We start from the raw sequence: 18,066 nt of genomic DNA, 5'->3' as shown, positions 1-18,066 counted from the left end.
GCCCAGAAAACTAGCCAAACTTCAGTTATTCCTCACACCAGATGTTTGAATGTGTGGAGGTCCCTTTCCTCCACATGCTGCTGTTCAAGTCAGTCTCGTGGAGAAAGAGGCATTAAATAAATGCCTTGTGCCCGGTGTTCTGGAGGCTGCACAACTTTGGCAGCCCTGGAGCTTGTGCGTGCCAGTCTTCAGGTTATACTGAATTTCCAAGTCATCATAAAGCTTTCAGTTGCAAAGTAAAACTACTTTTAGTCCTTGAAGTAATGCATCAGGCAGAGTTGATTTGTGGCGTTTATGTTCCGATAAAAATCACCACTTCAGCTGCAGCTTATGATGAGTTTAATGCTCTGATCTCTGGTCTGGAATGGAACTTTATTTTACTTACATGGCTTTATTAGGACATTATTGCATCATCCTAATGCATTTTGCAATTCCCTGTGAATAGGAGATGAGGCAGTGTAGAGTCATTCTTGGGTGGCTGTGGATGCATTTTGGGGGAAAACAACATTACCGGATTGTCAGGTAAAGATTTAGTGAAGAGGTTGATATTGGTACAAGGAATTCTGATTTATATCCTTTTGGCTTTTAAAGACACAGAAATATGCACCTGTGAGATGAGCCAGCTGGAATGTCAGGACCCCTGCATTTCACACTGAAGGGATTAAAAAGAAAGGATTTTCAAGAAATAGGAGAATATGTAGAGGTAGAAGGAAAACTTACTCTTTTGCCAGTGAGTGAAAGTAGCTTTACACACCAGTCTGCTTTGCCTTGTGAGTAGAGTAATGTCTTATTTCAGCTACACTGAGAGTTTTTACATTAATGTTACATTAACATTCCTCAGTCTGTACAAATACAGAAATCCCTAAAGAAATACTGGTTATCCCAAGGTGGTAACATAGGGGAAGCAGTCTCAAGTAGTATCCCAGACAAATCTGTAGCTAAATTGTCTGGATAATTACATGCTTGAAAATGTAGTAAGTTTTTGTGGACCTTACTACTGAGGTATCTCAGCCACTGGATTTTGGAGGTAATTATGAATTGAGCTTTCTGGAGTGTCTCAAGAGAACTTACTGGCAGAATGGGTGGTGCAATGATGTGTTGAATTCAGACCTGCCTGAAAGACCTTAGTGTGTTTAATAGGACTTAATCCATGAATTTTCCAGGGCATGCATGTGATGGAAATGTTACTGATATTGGGCTCTAGGAAATTAAACAGCCACTCTTATGACTTGCTTACTCCTTTGGGTGCAAACTACTCTTTTGTCACCTGTTTGAAACTGTCTTTACTTTCTCAGAAACATCTGAGAGCCTGTGTCTGTCAAAGGATTTAGACTTAGAATTTCATGTTTGTCTATCACTGACATCTCAAGGACAATTAATTAAAAAAAAAAAAAAATCAATTTCCAAAAGTGTAACCTTGCTGCATCCTCACCTTTGTGGCTAAACAGTTTATAAGCAACCAGTTAAATTTTTTCAGCCTTTTGGTCTGCAAGTGGGGCTGTAGCTCAGCTGAGTAGTTTGTGTCTATGGAAAAATCTCTCTTGGCTGGACCTTTGTTGGCCATTGTTACTGGTAATGAGAGGACAGCGTGAACTTGTGGTGCATGCAAAAATGACCTCATTCAACATCCTGCAATTGTTAATGGGGTTAGTTAAATTCGGCACACAAGGGATGTTGTCCTGAGGGCCCATCTCAGAGCTGGTGAAAGCTCTGGTTCTCCGGTGGGTCGTCTGTTACATTTCACCAGTGTTGCTGAAAGCAAAGCTAAGGAGTGAATGTGGAACAAACTGACAATTTACTTGGGTAAAATTTAAGAAGTTATATGTTTTTTCACATTTCACCAGTGTGAGCAGCACTTGGTTTGCAGGTGAATTGTGTCTTTTGTTAGAAATAGCACAGAATTGATGTCCTTTCGCTGCAAGGTTGCCTTGTATTGGGGTATTCCCTCAGTACTTCTCTTGTTTGCATTTGTAAGCTGAATCACAAAGGTTGAATGACTTTTATTTTTGACTGTAAACTAAAGCCTGTGCAAGACCTTCATACACATTCCTTCGACCTTCTTCACGTAAATGAAAGAATCCCAGAATGGTTTGGGTTGGAAGGGACATTAAAGATCAACTCATTCCAACCCCTGCCATGGGCACGGCCACCTTCCACTATCCCAGGTTGCTCCAAGCCCTGTCCAGTCTGGCCTTGGACACTTCCAGGGATCCAAGGGCAGCCACAGCTTCGTTGGGGAACCTGTGCCAGGGCCTCCCCACCCTCCTGAGTAGAGAGTTTCTTTCTAACAGCTAATCTAAATGTCTCCTCTTTTAGTTTAAAACTGTTCCACTTTGTCCTGTCACTATCTGCCTCTGTAAAAAGTTCCCCTTCATCTTTTTTACAACCTCCTTTTAAGTACTGAGCGGCCACAAATTATTTCCCACTCTTTGCATGCTTGAAGATGTGGAGCTTTTTCCCCTTTTCACTGTCCACGGGCTGGTAAGATGTCTTGGTGTACTGCAACATGAGATCCCTGGTGTTATGCATTGCTGGAAGGCCTTGATGGTACCTTGGTATGAAAGCAGAGAGCTCAAAAGATGCAGGAATGTGGCTCCTGCACTGGCAATTCCTCTGGCATTGGCTGCCAAAGCCATTTCTGCACTGTAGGGGAGAACTCAGGCAGCACAGCTGTCAAAGCACAATGTTGGTGCTTTGGAAAGTTCAGCTGTGAGGACACATTTGGTCTTTAGAGGTACCTTGATCAGGGCACATCAGAAGCCGGAAGATCATGTACTAATTCATTCCTTTATAAAAATACTCTCAAATTAGTTATTTCTGCAAGCAGGCTGGCAGGGAGGCTAATAAATAATAATTTAATGGGAATAGAGCATTATCTATTTGTTTTCATAGCAGTGTTCATGTGCTGCACTGAGTCTGTGCTGTGCTAAAGCTGTGCTGATCCCTGAAGGATGGAGCAAAGACTTGGAGTCAAGTTCATGTCAGACTGGAAGGTTGGGCTGTCAAGGGTCATCAAATCCAGCCTGCTGCTGTCATAAGGATCGTGTCGTATGATCTCTGAGCCTGATCATTTGACTTATAAGCTCATTGAACCGTCTTTCAAAAATAGAACATCAGGCCATTTATTTTTTTAATTCTAACTTAAGCAGGGAAAGTCTCTTTGTGGCAGACTCAGCTCAAGGCTGCGCAGCATCAACAGTGGGAAATTAGGACTGTCCCAAATGTGAGTGTGCTTTTAGGAAGGGGAGAAAAAAAATCTTCATCCTGTTTAATTTTATTGTTTTTCCACCTTGAAGAGATGTTCACACAAAAGTGTGTGCTAAAAGCTGCCTCTGAGTTTAATCTGCTCCATCATGTCTGAGTCAGATGCCCAGAGAGGACTTTGCTGGTAAATCTATCCCGTGGCATCTCTGTAGGAGGGCACCAGTAAGCAGATTAGCCATAGCTCAAATTCTGTGTCAACTGCCTGACCGAGGGTGCCTTCCCTGTCTTGGCTGTGCCTGGACTTATTAATAGTTAATTACAACTTTTTGATATCCAAACCTAGTATTTATCATAAGACATTTAACTCTCCTGTGTGAAAAATTGTGTAAATTCATGGCTTTCCAGTACTGGTCCTGAGGAGTTTTCAGCATCATGACTCTTAGACAGATTCTGGTCTATTTGTTAGGCTTCCCAAAACATTTATTGGCAGAAAATAGTTAAATTATATGTAACAGTTTTCTAGAGAAGCAGTGGCTGCCCCATCCCTGGAAGTGTCCAAGGCCAGGCTGGACAGGACTTGGAGCAACCTGGGCTACTGGGAGGTGTCCCTGCCCATAGCAGGTGGTGGTACTGGATGAGCTTTAATGTCCCTTTCCAACCCAAACCATTCCATGGTTGATGAATTTGCACGTTCTCAGAAATATTCTTTGTAACTGGTAAAGCAGCCTTAAAATTAAATTGGTATATCTGTTATTTTTATAAACAGTGGCAAGAATCATGGAATGTTGAAGGTTGGAAGGGACCTTAGAGATCATCTAGTCCCAAACCCCTGCCATGGGCAGGGCCACTTTCTGCCAGACCAGGTTGCTCCAAGCCCCATCCAACCTGGCCTTGGATGCTTCCAGGGATTATTTGCAGAGTAATTAAATGAATGGAGTGTACATTGAGCATCCAGAATCTGCTTTTTGGAGCTAAACTCCCATTTTATGCTCCTAGAAACATTCAGTCCTTTGCTGCATCTACCCCGTGTGACATCCAAAGGGTTTTAAACGACTGCTGGAGCTGTCAAGTCTTGGACATAAAAAGACACAGGTGGAACTGATTTCTGCCATCATACCGAGTAGGAAGTTGGGATGTGCTGTTTAAGGGAGGGTCTTTCACGTTGAAGAAACCCTTACAGAGGGCTCTGAGCCCTGCCATGTGCCCATGCTGGGCTGCTCTGTCCGTGAGCGTGGTTGAGATGCTCCTGTTGTGTGACTGAACGTGCTCTGGTGGTTTGGTGCTCCTGACACATCATCGGTGGTTTTGTGGGTGATGGGAACGATACATCAGCTCCCAGCTCTTTCTGTTTTGTGTTCTGGGCTGATGTGCTATCCAAATCCTCCATGCTACCATAAAAAACGCAGTAGATTAAATTATTTTATTATGTTCCTGGCGCCATTAGGTTATGAGAAACTTAAAATGCCTTCTGTGAGTAACTTGTACAGGATGGAAGTGTTTTATTTTGTCGTATGGCTGCAGTTGTTTCTCTTGCTGAATTTAGTGCTCAGCTAGAGCAAAGCAAATCTTTGCTACAGCTCAGATGAAACATTTTGGGAGCTATTAGCTGTAGACCGGCATTGATAAAGCACTAACAAGCTCTAATCTTAAAGCACATGGACTTGAATTGATGCCAAGAATAATATGCATTTCCTTTCATTTTCAAGTTTATGGAGAACTTTCCCTTTTTTTTGGTGGGGGGGAGGGGTGGAGGAGGAAATGAATTATACTCTGAAACTGGGAAATGAGAGCAATTAATCTCTGCAGTTGTGTGTAGGCAGGAGGGGACTATTTGTTGCCTGACAGGCTGCTCTCAGGACTGGAAACAAAGTAGGTTGTTTGTGTCTTTTTATGTCCTCGTCCTAGTTTGCTTTAGGACAAGAGCATTTACCTCATGATGCTTATTTTTGAACTTCATACTGGAGGCAGTGTTCACATTCCTCTCGGTCTTTTACAGGACCAAGAACGGAGAATTAGTCAGCTGTTCTTTGTTTTTATTTCCCTGACTCTTGAACAGGATCCAGGCTTGCTCCTGAGATTTTTCATCTGGATTGGTCTGAATAAAACAGATTTTTCTTGCAACTGAAACCCCTTTATTTGCAAAAGGTTATGATAACCAGAAGAAGCCAAGCTCCCCCAGTTCTTGTTTGGGATGGGCAGTGGAACCGGCTTCCTGCAGTCATGTTCACATTAAAGGAGGTTCATAGGACACTTACTTAAAAACAAACCAAAAAATGAAAGCTATCATGTTTGTGCCTTAGTGGAGCATGCCAGGATGCTGTTGCTATGATGATGCCTGCTGATTCTGGCATAAATAGTGATTTGAGCAGACCCTACCCTAAGGAGTTGAGTCCCAATCCTTTCTCCCCTGTATAGGAACAAATCAATTATTCTAAGGAGGCGGTGTTGTCTCTCGGTGCTGTTGTGTTGCTTTTTGAAAACGTTTTGTAAGTTAGTCCTTAAGTGGGATAATTGCTTTCAGCATTTGCAAGTTAAATGAAGAAAGCTCTAATTAGATTTTATAAAGTGGCTTAGCATGTTGAGAAGGCTTTTCATAAAGTATACTGTGTATTCACTTGGCATTGCACAATTGAATTTCGTGTAGCACTGACGAAACCTAAAAATCCTATTTGGCCCTGGGTGCTTAAAGGATTGAAAGCCTGTTTTAAGTGCTCCTGGCCATACAGACTGTCTTCCTTTCCCCACCATCCCACCCTCACCAGGACGTTTATCTGTGTTGTAGAGACCAGAGAAGTTGCATCAACACCAACCTGTTTGAGGAAGAGCCTTAGAGCTGGGCATAAAGCTTGGTATTTTGTAGCACTTCCAAATGGGACTCTGCACATGCTGTTTAATCTGTTTTAGCTGTTATTGTGCTCTGCTGATTGTATGGTGGGGCTGGGTGGCACAGAGCCACTTTGTTCAGGTCAGTCCTGGCTCTGTGTGGGCACTTATTGAGTCCCACACAAACCCAGCAGTGCCTGTGCTTAGTCGTTTTTGGTATTGTTTGGTGTCCTGTAGGTTAGAAATGTGATATGCTAATGCTTTCCTCTTGCCATCACAGCCTTGGCAGGCAGCTGAGGCACTGGCCAAAGCAGCACAACGCACTGCTTGCCATCTTAGCCCAGTCACAAGCCCCTTTCACGTGTGGTTTCTGCAGAATGTCTGCCAGTAGCTTTCTGATGAGAACTGGAAGGAGTCCCCAGAGCCAGTGTTTGTTCAGGTCGTTTGGGTGCTGTTGGTGGATGTGACTTTTAGAGTCTTACAGAAGATGGGCTCTGTTTGGGAAGGGACACCTCTGCTACCTCGGTCAATCAGGTCGTGAAGCCTCATCTGCAAAAATGTTGATTTCATGTGTCAACAACTTAGAAGAAACCAGATCTAAAGTAAAGCATTGAATCATAGAATCACAAAATGATTTGGGTTGGGAGAGACCTTAAAGACCCTCTAGTTTCACCTCCCTGCCATGGACAAGGACACCTTCCACTAGGCCAGGCTGCTGAGGGCCCCATCCAGCCTGGCCTTGAACACTTCCAGAGATGAGGAGTCTTGCATGGGTTTGTTAGGAGTTCAGATAACCACAGAAGCAACTGATCAAAACTGTGACTTGGTGCTAAGGCCTGAATTTGAAGAAGGCTGTAGAGATGTCTGTTAAGATCCACTCAGCTTGGGACACGAACTCATGGATCATGACCGGCCTACATCCTGGCAGGGAGACAGAAGGTTGTTCCTTTGCCCTCTAGCCATGCTTGATCTCTTCAACCTTAGGTTAGAGAGTCATCTCTGTCATGGTCAGTTTTTCTCACTAGTTGCTTTTAAAGGGTCAGATTCTTTGAACATTTGTGGAATCAACAAACTTTCCCATTTGAATTTACTGGATTGCTGTGTCCATGACAAGTTGTGGCAGTGTGTTCCTTTTGTGAACAACAGGCTGCTGTTGTAACCACATGGAGCACATGGCTTTGCATGAACGCTCACAGCCACCCACGGGCTCTTGATTCATCACATGTGCCTTGAAGCGTTTTACTCATTTGCAGTGTCTTTCTAAATGGACATTGTGTCCCTCTTTGAAGTACATACAAACTGCAAGGACTGCCATGGTCAAGCTGAACTCAGAAGTGAACACAGGTTTAGACCTTCCCCCTTTTCTGCCTCAAATGTCAAACTAGCATGTACCATTGTTAATGGAGTTATTTACTCATTTTGGTAAACATGTAGGCTAAGGAGGAAACTTTTGGCAGGTTCCATGTGATCTTGTGAGTGGTGTGCAGGCAGAACTCCAGTTTTCTTTGAGAACAGATTTTGAATTGGATGAAGTTTCCTGTATTACAAGAGATAGCTCATGCTATGGCAGGCTCTGCAACTTGGTGAAGCTGAAGTTCTTGAGTGAGCTTGAGGTGATGAAGATTCTGTGTTCGTAGAGATGGAATGTTAATACCTTAAGAGATCTTTTAAAAAGTAGATGTGGCCAGGATGTAATTCAAGAAAAAAGGTATTTGTCATGAATTCTTTTCTCATTTTAAAATAGTCATGGGAAATCTGTATGTTGTGTATTTAGTGTAGCAACCGTGTTGTTGGTGCCAGTGCCTTGAAATGGGAATTGAGTTGTGAAGTGTCTCAGCCTTGTGTCTGTGTGCAGACAAATTTTGGTTGATGATGTAGCTTTTTGAGGCAAGGCAGGGTCTGGAAATTGCTAAATTGGAGATTTACTCTTGAAAGTGCCAAAGACATCATTTGAATGAGTTTGGGAGGATTTAATTTAGTCCACATAGAGGTCAGGGAGTAGGGGATGATTCTTAAATTGTCCAGTTCAATTAAAAAACTGCAGTGACGTGTCAGAGGGGAGGCTCAGAAAGCACAAGGTGGGTCCTCACATCTCACCTACAAGGCAGCTGTGCCAAGGCAAATACGTGCTCATTGGCAGAGGACTGGTGCCATATCCCTCAGTGTCCCAGCTCCATGGCTTGGGATGGACTTTGCACACTGGGGTGACTTATTTGTGAACCAGGGGCTGCCTTTGTGAGTGTACAGATTGGTGCTTCACATGCTAAGGCACTCCCCTGTGTGTTTGGAACAGGGTCCTCTGCAAGATACTGTTTTTGTATTTTCTAAGAACAAAGTAAATTGTGTTGTTGCCTTCTGTGTCATCTTCTTCCATGTGACCAAAGGCAATCAATGAGCTTTTGCTGCATTTCAGGATTTTATGCTAATACTTCACTGCTATCAGTACTTTTTATTTTTTTTTTTCAGAAAAGAAAATTATCTTAATTGCCATGAAGTAACTAATCCTCAAAGCTGTAATCATTGCCGACATAATGCTTCATATTTACCAAATATGAACAATTCAGTTCACCTCTTCACGTGGTCTTTTGAGTTACTGTAAACAGTTTCCTGGAACCATTGCCTAATCAAGAAATTGAATTCTGTAACATGAATAGTGCAGGCTTTTGACAACAAAGATGTAATGCTTCCTTTCTTCTTTTAGGCAATTTAGTGATGTGCATTCCATTAGTGTACTTTAAATTTCAGTAGAATTTGAGTGAAAGCGTACAATTATGCAGATTTTTTCATAAGGCAGTACTTGGTAGCACATGGAGCAACTATTGTGCTGATTATTTGGTGTGATATGGCTACTCTTCTTTAACTGTAAGTCTTCAATAATGATTTCAGTGATTTGCTATATCCTTGCCTACTTGCCTAATCTTTACTTTTCAATAATTTTTAATAGACTTTTTGGTATAGAATCCCAGAATGGTTTGGGTGGGAAGGGACCTCAAAGATCATCCAGTGCCACCCCTGCCATGGGCAGGGACACCTTCCACTATCCCAGGTTGCTCCAAGCCCCATCCAACCTGGCCTTGAACACTACCAGGGATCCAGGGGCAGCCACAGCTGCTCTGGGCAACCTGTGCCAGGGCCTCACCACCCTCACAGGGAAGAATTTCTTCCCTGTATCTTAATTTAAACCTGCCCTCTGTCAGTGGGAAGCCATTCTCTGTGTCCTGTCACCCAACTGTGTCAAAATAAACTATAGAATTGATCTACACTCAGGATGTGATGTTTTTCTTTTTTCTGATATTTTGCACATAAGGCTTTGCACATCTTCATTTCTAATGTTTTGGAGTACCAGAATATCACTCTCATGCTTCAAGAAAAAGAGTATGAAGGCCCTTAAAATGAGGTTTGGGAAGCAGAAAGGAAACTGCTCAGGACTGTGTATCATCATCATAATGTCATTGAATAAATTACTTCATGATTTAACTTGAGCACTCCTGGATGGATTAAGCCCATAATAATTTGACATGGGGCACTCTGTGTGTTCCTCTTGAAGATCATAACTCAGGGCAGTTTTGCTTACCGTGGGAAACTTTCTTTTAGATGGAGGCTGGGAGGGCCATATCTATTTGTGAAGGACAGGGAGTGCTTTTGTTACCTTCCCAGAGCCATTACGGGATATGATTGCTTGGGGGAGTGTCTGCTTATGATCTGTTAGAAAACAGCCTATTAATAAAACGGAGGCTCTTGTAATAGAGCACTTCTTAATCTTCTTCCTGTGTAGTTATTTATAGGCTGTGACATCTTAATTTGCCTCTCATGTGCATCGACTTCTGTTATTTTAAAAGATCAAGTAGTTTTCACACGCCTCTTGAGAATCACTTCTGGGAGAAACTGACTGTTTTCTAAGGAATCTGACAAAAAGGGGTTCAAATCATAAGTTTGTTGTGACAAGCACATTAAGCTTTTTGCTGGTGTCTTTCTAAAGGACAGAAGTTATGGGATGTGCTCTTGTAGCTATTTATATATTAATCCTGTATTTGATTGCAAGCAGATTTTCCTGAATTCCCCAAGGATTTCTAGTTGCAGCTAATACTTATTTTCCCTTAGCGACCTACCTGGAGCAATATTAAATCCATTATTCTCCTTATTTTTGGGGTCCTTTCCTTTCTCAGAGTGGTCCCAGTGCCAGGTCCTGTCACAAGATGTGCATTGACATCCAGCGCCGGCAGATATACACCCTGGGGCGGTACCTGGATTCCTCTGTGAGGAACAGCAAGTCCCTGAAAAGCGACTTCTATCGCTACGACATCGACACCAACACCTGGATGTTGCTGAGCGAGGACACCGCAGCAGATGGAGGCCCCAAGCTGGTGTTTGATCATCAGGTCAGCCACACTCATCCTCCTACTGCAAGTTCTCAGTGTTTAAAAGTCAGTTTCGATCTAGTCTCTGCGATTTCAAGGTGCTGCAGCAGGTAACAGAGCAGGGATGAGGAGGGTGGGAGCACTCAGTTAAATCCTAATAGCGTTGCTGCTCAACGCCACTGGCTGCTGGTGTTCTAATCAAATGGAGTCAGAAGAATCATAAAAACCTTTGCAGACAAATGATTTTATTAAGACACGTTTTATTAAAGCTCAAAGCACAGTTCATCTGGTTTTAATCAGTCTCCTTGAGCTGGGTTTGCAGACCTGCCTGCCCAGAGGGCCTTAGGGAGCAACTTGAAAAGCTGTGTATGGTACCTTTGGAAGAATACTCCAAGCAAGCTGCTGGAATGAGGCCAACACAGGAGCAGGATTCTTTCCAAACTGGTTACTTTAAAAACTGTAGAATGTGCTTGAGTTGTAAAGCTTGAAACACCTTAGAGGAATGGCTACTAATCCTTTAAAAGGCACATCTGTCCACGTGTTCAAATTGAAAACTTCTTTACTTATGTTGTGTTCAGTGGTTTTTGTCTACTTGAAAAAGGTATTTTGTTCTCAATTGATTTTTTTTTTTTTTTTAATGAAGCATTGCCAAGAAACAGCACATCAGTACTCATTTTTAAAGCAGCCCAAGATCTGCTTTTATTGGTACTGGCTGTTTTGTAACCAAAGCTGCTGTTTGCCAGCACAATGTGCCTTTCTGCTGACACCGAAAATTAAAGATACGCCATGTCTGCAGAACAAAAGCCAGTCAGTCTTTCTGTTCTATTAATAACCAATGCCAGTCTCTCAGGTGTTGGGGAAGAGGCACAAGGAAATTGTCAGCTGGCAAGGCTACTCTGGGTACCTTGTTTGCCTCTTGAAATGTTTCTTTTTTATCCTGTGCTGTCTCTCAGGAAAGAAGGGCCTCACTGAATTCTGTCAATCTACAGCTCTTCCTCTTCTCTCCCTCAGCACCTACTGTAATTTCAGATTTTATTTAACCTTCAGAAATGTGCTGCACTAGAAGTGTTTTGTGTAGGCTTTGCTGAATAGCATCTCTATCTTACTGTAATCTTGTCTTTTGCTTTGCCTTTTTTTTCCCCCCTCTGGTGTTCTGTAACCCTCTGCTTTGCACTTTGTCTGAAAACATCACCTGGAGTCAGGGAGTTTGGTTTGGTTTGATCTATGCTGCAATGCTTCTCTTGTGTGCCATAAGCTCAGTTCAGGTTTGAGGGTTAAATATATAAATATATTCCATGAGGAATCTTTGGCCAGGTTATGCCCTACTTTGTGTTCCAGTAATGGGGGTAACAGTAAGTGTGTGCTTGGAACGGAATCACAATAACAAATCACAGGCTGATTTTTGCTTCAGTTGTGTGGTGGGCAGTGAATTAGCAGCAGTTTTGAATTTCTTCCTTGCTCAGCTATTGCCAAAGGTGATACTCTCTTAACTCTCTGGCTATAAGGATGTAGCTTGAAAAGATCCCCATGGATTTTTTCTGTGGAAACTATGGATCTATGGAAAAGAACCCTATGAATCCTTGTGAAAGACTCTCAAGTACTTTTCTCTGAAAGCAGTAGGTTTTTTAGGTGATGAAGGGTACATTTTGTCTTTTCTTTGGCATATTAAATGGCATATAGAAATTAGGTTTGTGTTTTAAATTTCTTTTATGAGATTAAGACCTGACAACCACGAAAATGTGTGTCCTTTTCTGTTGGTTGGAGGCTCAGGAAATGTGCAGAGCAGTGTCTTAGCTTAGTAGGCATTGCTTGCAGGAGAGGAGTGTTTAAGATTAGATCAGAGTGTTAAGCTGTGCCAGCTTAAAACTGCTTCCCTGGTTCTTGCAGATGTGCATGGATTCGGAAAAACACATGATCTACACCTTTGGAGGCCGAATTCTGACCTGCAATGGCAGCGTGGACGACAGCAGAGCCAGTGAGCCCCAGTTCAGTGGCTTGTTTGCTTTTGACTGCCAGTGCCAGACGTGGAAACTCCTGAGGGAGGATTCCTGCAACGCCGGACCCGAGGATATCCAGTCCCGGATAGGACACTGCATGTTGTTCCATTCTGTGAGTATCCACACCCTACTTTGATTTATGATGTCTGACTTGAAGGAGAACATCTGGTTTTGGTTTTTCTTGCGAGTTTTGAGCTCTTTAATCTCCTGAGTGATGTGTTGTCTCAGTTAATTTGATGTTTGCTGACATTCTGATGCTGCTTTGGTAAGTGCAGCAGGTGCTAATTCAAGTTTAGGAGCTTTCATGACTCAACTGAATAAAATTTCAAGTAAAAATCAAGGTGAATTTAAGAGAGTTGATTTTAGTGGAATAATAGTAAGTAGATCCAAAGGCTGTGGTTCAGTTTGACCCAAAAATATGTTCTTTTTAAGTTAGTAGAGGAATTTAGAAGCTTCTGATCTGGTAGATACTCTTTGTTTTTACTGGAATAGGACTTACTGGGTGTGCATTGAGTTGCACAGGCCTCAGAGCCCTTGGTGCTGGAGCATCAAGCTGCTTTTTGTTGTCCTGAGCAGCTGCAAACAGCTGTAAACAGCTGGGGTTATGGACACTCCATCCAGAGCCTCATGGAAGAGCAGAGGGGTGGGGTGTATGTAGCATTTTACTCTGTACTGGGTATTAAAAACCACCTTCCATTGCCTTTCCAGTTGTGTCCATCAACCACATGTCTATTTAAGAGAAGAGAATTAAGGAGAATTAAAATAAATGTGATGTTTAAATATTTACTAATACCACCAATTCAAAACCCACCAATTTGAAGAAATTGCTGATTTTATTTCTCTTCCCCTTTCAAGTGAAGGATCAGAATTTTTATAGTGAATACTGGGCTTTCAGAGCTTTCAATTTTATTTTTGTTTTGAATGGTTCTTTAAAATCTCGTGGAAAAACATATTGCCACACAAAATTCTGCACAGGGCCTCGAGGACCTTTCAAATAGGTGCCTGTGGTAAATGTAAGAATGCTGGTTTCTGTAAGCACAGGTCATGGAAGTTTAAGTCCTTTTCTGTTTTCTCAACCATTTGAAAGAAAAATAATCTGCCTCTTACGGACTTTCCACTTGGCAGACTTGAAAGAAGCAATAAACCTGTTATTCTTGGCTTGCTCCTTGCCATTTGCCTGTACTGAATTTAGTAATCTGCTGGTACCTGGATGGTTTCTCCTACAGTCTGTCTTTTGTTCCCATTGTGTTTTTAACAGTGAATTTATGATGGCTTTTAGAGACAGGGCCTGTTAATTCCTTAATAATAAACTTGAAAGATGTGCTGCTGCTTTAATGGTATGAAGTTAAAGCATCAGTTAAAGCTGGATGAGGCAGGGCTGCAGCAGTTACCTGTGTGCAATGATTTTAAACTTAGAAGAGACATTTCTGTTCCTCTTTGATTCATTAATGACTGCCCCTGGATCCCTGGAAGTGTTCCAGGCCAGGTTGAATGGGACTTGGTGCAACCTGGGATAGTGGAAGGGGATTGGAACTGGCTGGGCTTTAATGTCACTCCTGACCCAATCCACTTATGATTCTATGATAAATATTTCTGTTAATGATCACAGTTGACCAGCATACTGTCTTGAACTTCAAAAGACTTTCCTTTTCTGCCCCCCATTCCAGAAAAATCGCTGCTTATACGTATTTGGTGGCCAGAGATCAAAGACTTACTTGAATGACTTCTTCAGCTATGATGTGGACAGTGACCACGTGGATATTATCTCAGATGGCACAAAGAAAGATTCAGGGATGGGTAAGAGGATAACTACATTATCATTTCTTTCTGTTTTTACAAATGAGAAATATCCTGTGAAAGATGAAATACTGTAAAAGGAGAGATGTGCAGGTGAAAGGCCAGGGTCAACCTGTGGGATCAGGTTGGCATCCTTAACTAACCCTCCACACCCAGGTAAACTGCACAGAATATAGGTTAAACTTATGCCAGCTCTTCTGTTCTTTCTGTCATTTGACACTCCCCTTCTTGAGCACAATACAAATAATTGATGCATGAAACCATATAGCACCTCAAAAGGAAAAAAAAACAACAGCAAAATAAGAAGTAAAAATACCTCTTCTGAAACTCTAGCAAAGACAAAAAAAAAAAAGCTGAAAAAAAAGTCTTAAAACCTGGAAAGGAGAAAGCAAATTCTTATTTTTCTGGTTTTCACTAAGTGAAAATTACCATAAGATAGAGAGATAAGCTGCAGAAAGGCAGGTAGGGTGCTCAGAGACAGAGAATTGGAGTGGAGGGACAAAAGTTATTTTGACCAGAAAAATGAGACCAATCTGTTGTCCTGTTATATTTGTAATAAATATCAGAAAGGGGCAAAAAAAGGAAGAGGAGGGAGCAAGGCTTCAGTTCTGTGTGATTCATAGCACTGGAGCTACATATCCTATGTGTAGTTCTGTATGACAGAAGTCTTCAAAAACACCCAGAAGGCCTGTAACATAACCATAAAGAACCGATTTCATACCTTTTCTCCTCAAATGACAGAGAAAAATGTTCCTTTCTTCCTGAATAGCATTTCTGCATGTATAAGCACATCATTTCCCTGTTCCAAATACTCTTGATTTTCATCCTACAAGTCAGAATTTGAAATTTGAGTTGCACTGTGTACCACTATGGGACAGAAGTTAGGAGTATTTCTCATTTTATGTATATTCAGTCCTTGTTCAGATCTTGTTTTCTCTTTTTCCAGTTACTAAAAACCCCAGGAAGGTAATTAATCTTGAATTTAGGCTGCCCTCCTCCTTTTGATCAGGCTTAGCTTTTAGCAAATAATTTTGCTGAACTTTTGAAGTGAATTATTGATGGTGACGAGTTATTGTTTGCTCATTAATTTAGTTATGCCAATTCTGGAGAAAAGTACCCAAGCTTTAATTCTCTGGAGTCATTTATTTACTCAAGTGCTTCCAAGAAAGAACCAGCTCATATTGTTGACAGTCTCCTTTATTCAGGTGCATGTTGCCTGATGCTGCTCTGCACACACCCATGCTCCCTTTGTTGTCCTTAGAGCTTTTAAAGAATTATTTTTTTTCCCCAGGAAATTAGTAGCATTCTGCCATTTTGATCTTTTCAAGCTATGCGTCTTCACAGGCAGAAGCTTGAAAACATGTTCTAAGTTGACACCTTTGTCTACTTCAGATTTAAAGAGAGAGTTTGTCAGGACACTGAGCTCTGCTTTTCATACATGAACTGCAAGGTTCAGTGAAGTAAATGAGAAATGAAGTAAGTTTTTAGCCCTTCTCCCCATTCCCACAGGCCCTGAAGTGATGAATAGAAGATTTTTTTTTTTTTTTTTTTAAATAAGAAAATGACTCACTGGAAATAATTCACGAGTAGATTTTTTTGGTTTACTGTTCTCCTGTGTGCAGAAAGTAAACAAACAGATTTGAACGTTTCCATCGCTTTTGAAAGAAAATGCTGGGATAATTTGCATTTTAACAGGAAGAGAACAAAATGCTTATTACGTTCAGACAGCAAATGTTGACAGCACTGTTTTCACCCAAAAAAAGTGAGTCTTTATTGTGCTCTTGTTAGGTAGTGATACACCATTTTGATCTGTCTGAACAAAGTGATTGCCCGCCTGGTTGCTGTGAAGTTTTAAGCTGCTCAGCGTGATGAGTCAAGTTGAGGATGCCTGACCTAAATGTTCCTATAAAGTCCCATGATTACATTTTGTTCCTGGCTCGCATGTGGCATTCAGTTCTATTCTTAGTGGTGCTATTTTGATTTTTACCCTTTCTAAAAGAACTTAATTGTGCATTTGTTTAAATATCTTGTGGAGTAGGGAGATTTTTTAAAAAGTAGTGAAATGGATAATAAGGATTATGAGTAACACAGAGTTGTTGCAGTGCTCTAAAACCATGGTAATGATATGTTGATTTTGCTGCTCTCATCTTCTGGGTGAGATATTTATGCTGTTCAGCATTTCTTTGCTTTTGTTTGTGTCTCTGATGTTGATCCTGTGACCAACTCCTTGGATGGCTGGTGTGTTCGGGAATAATGGGTGATAAGTATCACTTAAATTTTCTTAATTTGAAGTAAAAGACGTTATTCTAACAAATTCAGACATGTCTGTGATGATGTGTTGGATGTGAAGGAAGACAACAGAGGTACAAATTGGAGGAGTTTTAGTACTGTTGAATCGAGTTTGTATTTGAAGGACAGGCAGAAATCTTTATGTTGATGGACACTTTTAGAACAGTTTTATACTTTTAATTGCTTTAAAAAGCACATGAACAATACACAAACAGCAAACCTCCCTCCCCCAACAAACAAAAATGGTGCATACCTGAAGCATATGGGTGGTCTGGAGATGCCACCAGTCCTGGGTGTCCCCAAAGGCTGGACTGGGAGCTCTCCTGACTCTATTCATGCTCAATCCATGACTAATCCTGGGCAGTCATTTCAGTCTGAGGGAGCTCGTGGCAACACTTGTGGTCAAGGTTCCTGTGATAATCCCCTCTGGCCCTGACTCAGGTGGTGTGTCAGAGCTCCTGGTCAGAGGGGGAGTTCCTTCTGCAGGAGGATGCAGAGCATCTTACATCCCTTGGCATGGAGTAACTTCCAAAGTCAAATGTGAGCAAGCCTTAAATGTTCTTGTGGTTCCTTGTAATGGTGAAGTGGTTCTTAAGGGCAGCCTACAGATAGTTTTTCAGCTAGGGGTGAAGCTCCCAGGTCTCTTGTTGAGCAGGTGCTCATTTCACATACAGAACTGTGCACCTGATGGATGGAGAATTTCATGGATAAGTACCACGGACAGAGGCAACACAGCCCAGCCCAGGAAACAAGGCAAAGTCAGAAAAACATGAATCAAAGTAGACAGTACAGCTGGCTCAGCTTGGCTGGGGTCCAGCTCAGACAGGCAGCCTGAGTATCCCATTTTCATTGTCTCTTTGTGATACCTGGCATGTTTTGCCTGTGTTCAGGTAAGTCAGGTAAAGTCAGTGGCCAGCACATCCCTTGCCATGGAAGCATTTTGTTTTGTGAGGGACCTTTTGTGCTTTTCATCTTGTGAGGTGCTTCTCTGAACCAATCCCCAAACCCTTTCTTCTACCTGTGAAGATGAGGAGGGGGGCAGGTCCTAGAGTTGCTTTGCAGAGCTGCCATAGCTCAGAATTCCATTCAGATTTACTGACTAACTGTTTTTTTCCAAAATCTCAGAGAGAACCGAGTGTTGGACATTGGATTGTTGCTTTGTCAACATGACAACCAAACTGTTCAGATGGTTTCCTTAGCTGTTCCTTGGCCGACTGCCAGATGCAGTCTCATCAGGAAAAATCCAAGAGGATAATCATTATCTTGCTGTGTCAACAGCTGGCCTGGTGCTATCACTCACCACGACTTGCTCCATTAAACTCTGGGGGAGGTGCTGCTTCCGCTTTATAGGAATTACAAGGAGTGGCAAGGAATAATTTGCAGACCTACCACTTTTAAAAATGAATCCACCAGGAGGTGCCAGGTTCTGGTGAGCAGTAGTATCCATGTGATGCAGCTTTCTCCCAATTCTCTAATCACGAGGCATCACAAGGAGGGAGGATACTTGCAAATCACTTGCACTGGGATTGGCAGGCACATTTTCTGAGGGTTTCATAACTCAGGTGACACTAAAGCCCTGTCAGTGAACTTGCTTCCCT

The 18,066-nt window shown here is 42.0% G+C and overlaps 1 protein-coding gene across 3 annotated transcripts in view; it reads left to right on the top strand.

Annotated features, from left to right (window-relative positions):
* MKLN1 (muskelin 1) overlaps positions 1 to 18,066 on the top strand; it is a 95,202-nt gene that overhangs the window by 55,920 nt on the left and 21,216 nt on the right. For all 3 annotated transcript variants that reach the window (XM_069034344.1, XM_069034357.1, XM_069034353.1), the window contains 3 exons: positions 10,194 to 10,406; positions 12,273 to 12,494; positions 14,050 to 14,179. In XM_069034344.1, the coding sequence (XP_068890445.1) occupies positions 10,194 to 10,406; positions 12,273 to 12,494; positions 14,050 to 14,179 (565 nt within the window). The remainder of the gene's footprint in view (positions 1 to 10,193; positions 10,407 to 12,272; positions 12,495 to 14,049; positions 14,180 to 18,066) is intronic.

This window comes from Aphelocoma coerulescens, chromosome 1A (assembly GCF_041296385.1).
Source record: "Aphelocoma coerulescens isolate FSJ_1873_10779 chromosome 1A, UR_Acoe_1.0, whole genome shotgun sequence".
NCBI lineage: Eukaryota > Metazoa > Chordata > Aves > Passeriformes > Corvidae > Aphelocoma > Aphelocoma coerulescens.
Note: the sequence above shows the minus strand (reverse complement) of the source record. Positions and strands in the feature narration are given on the sequence as shown.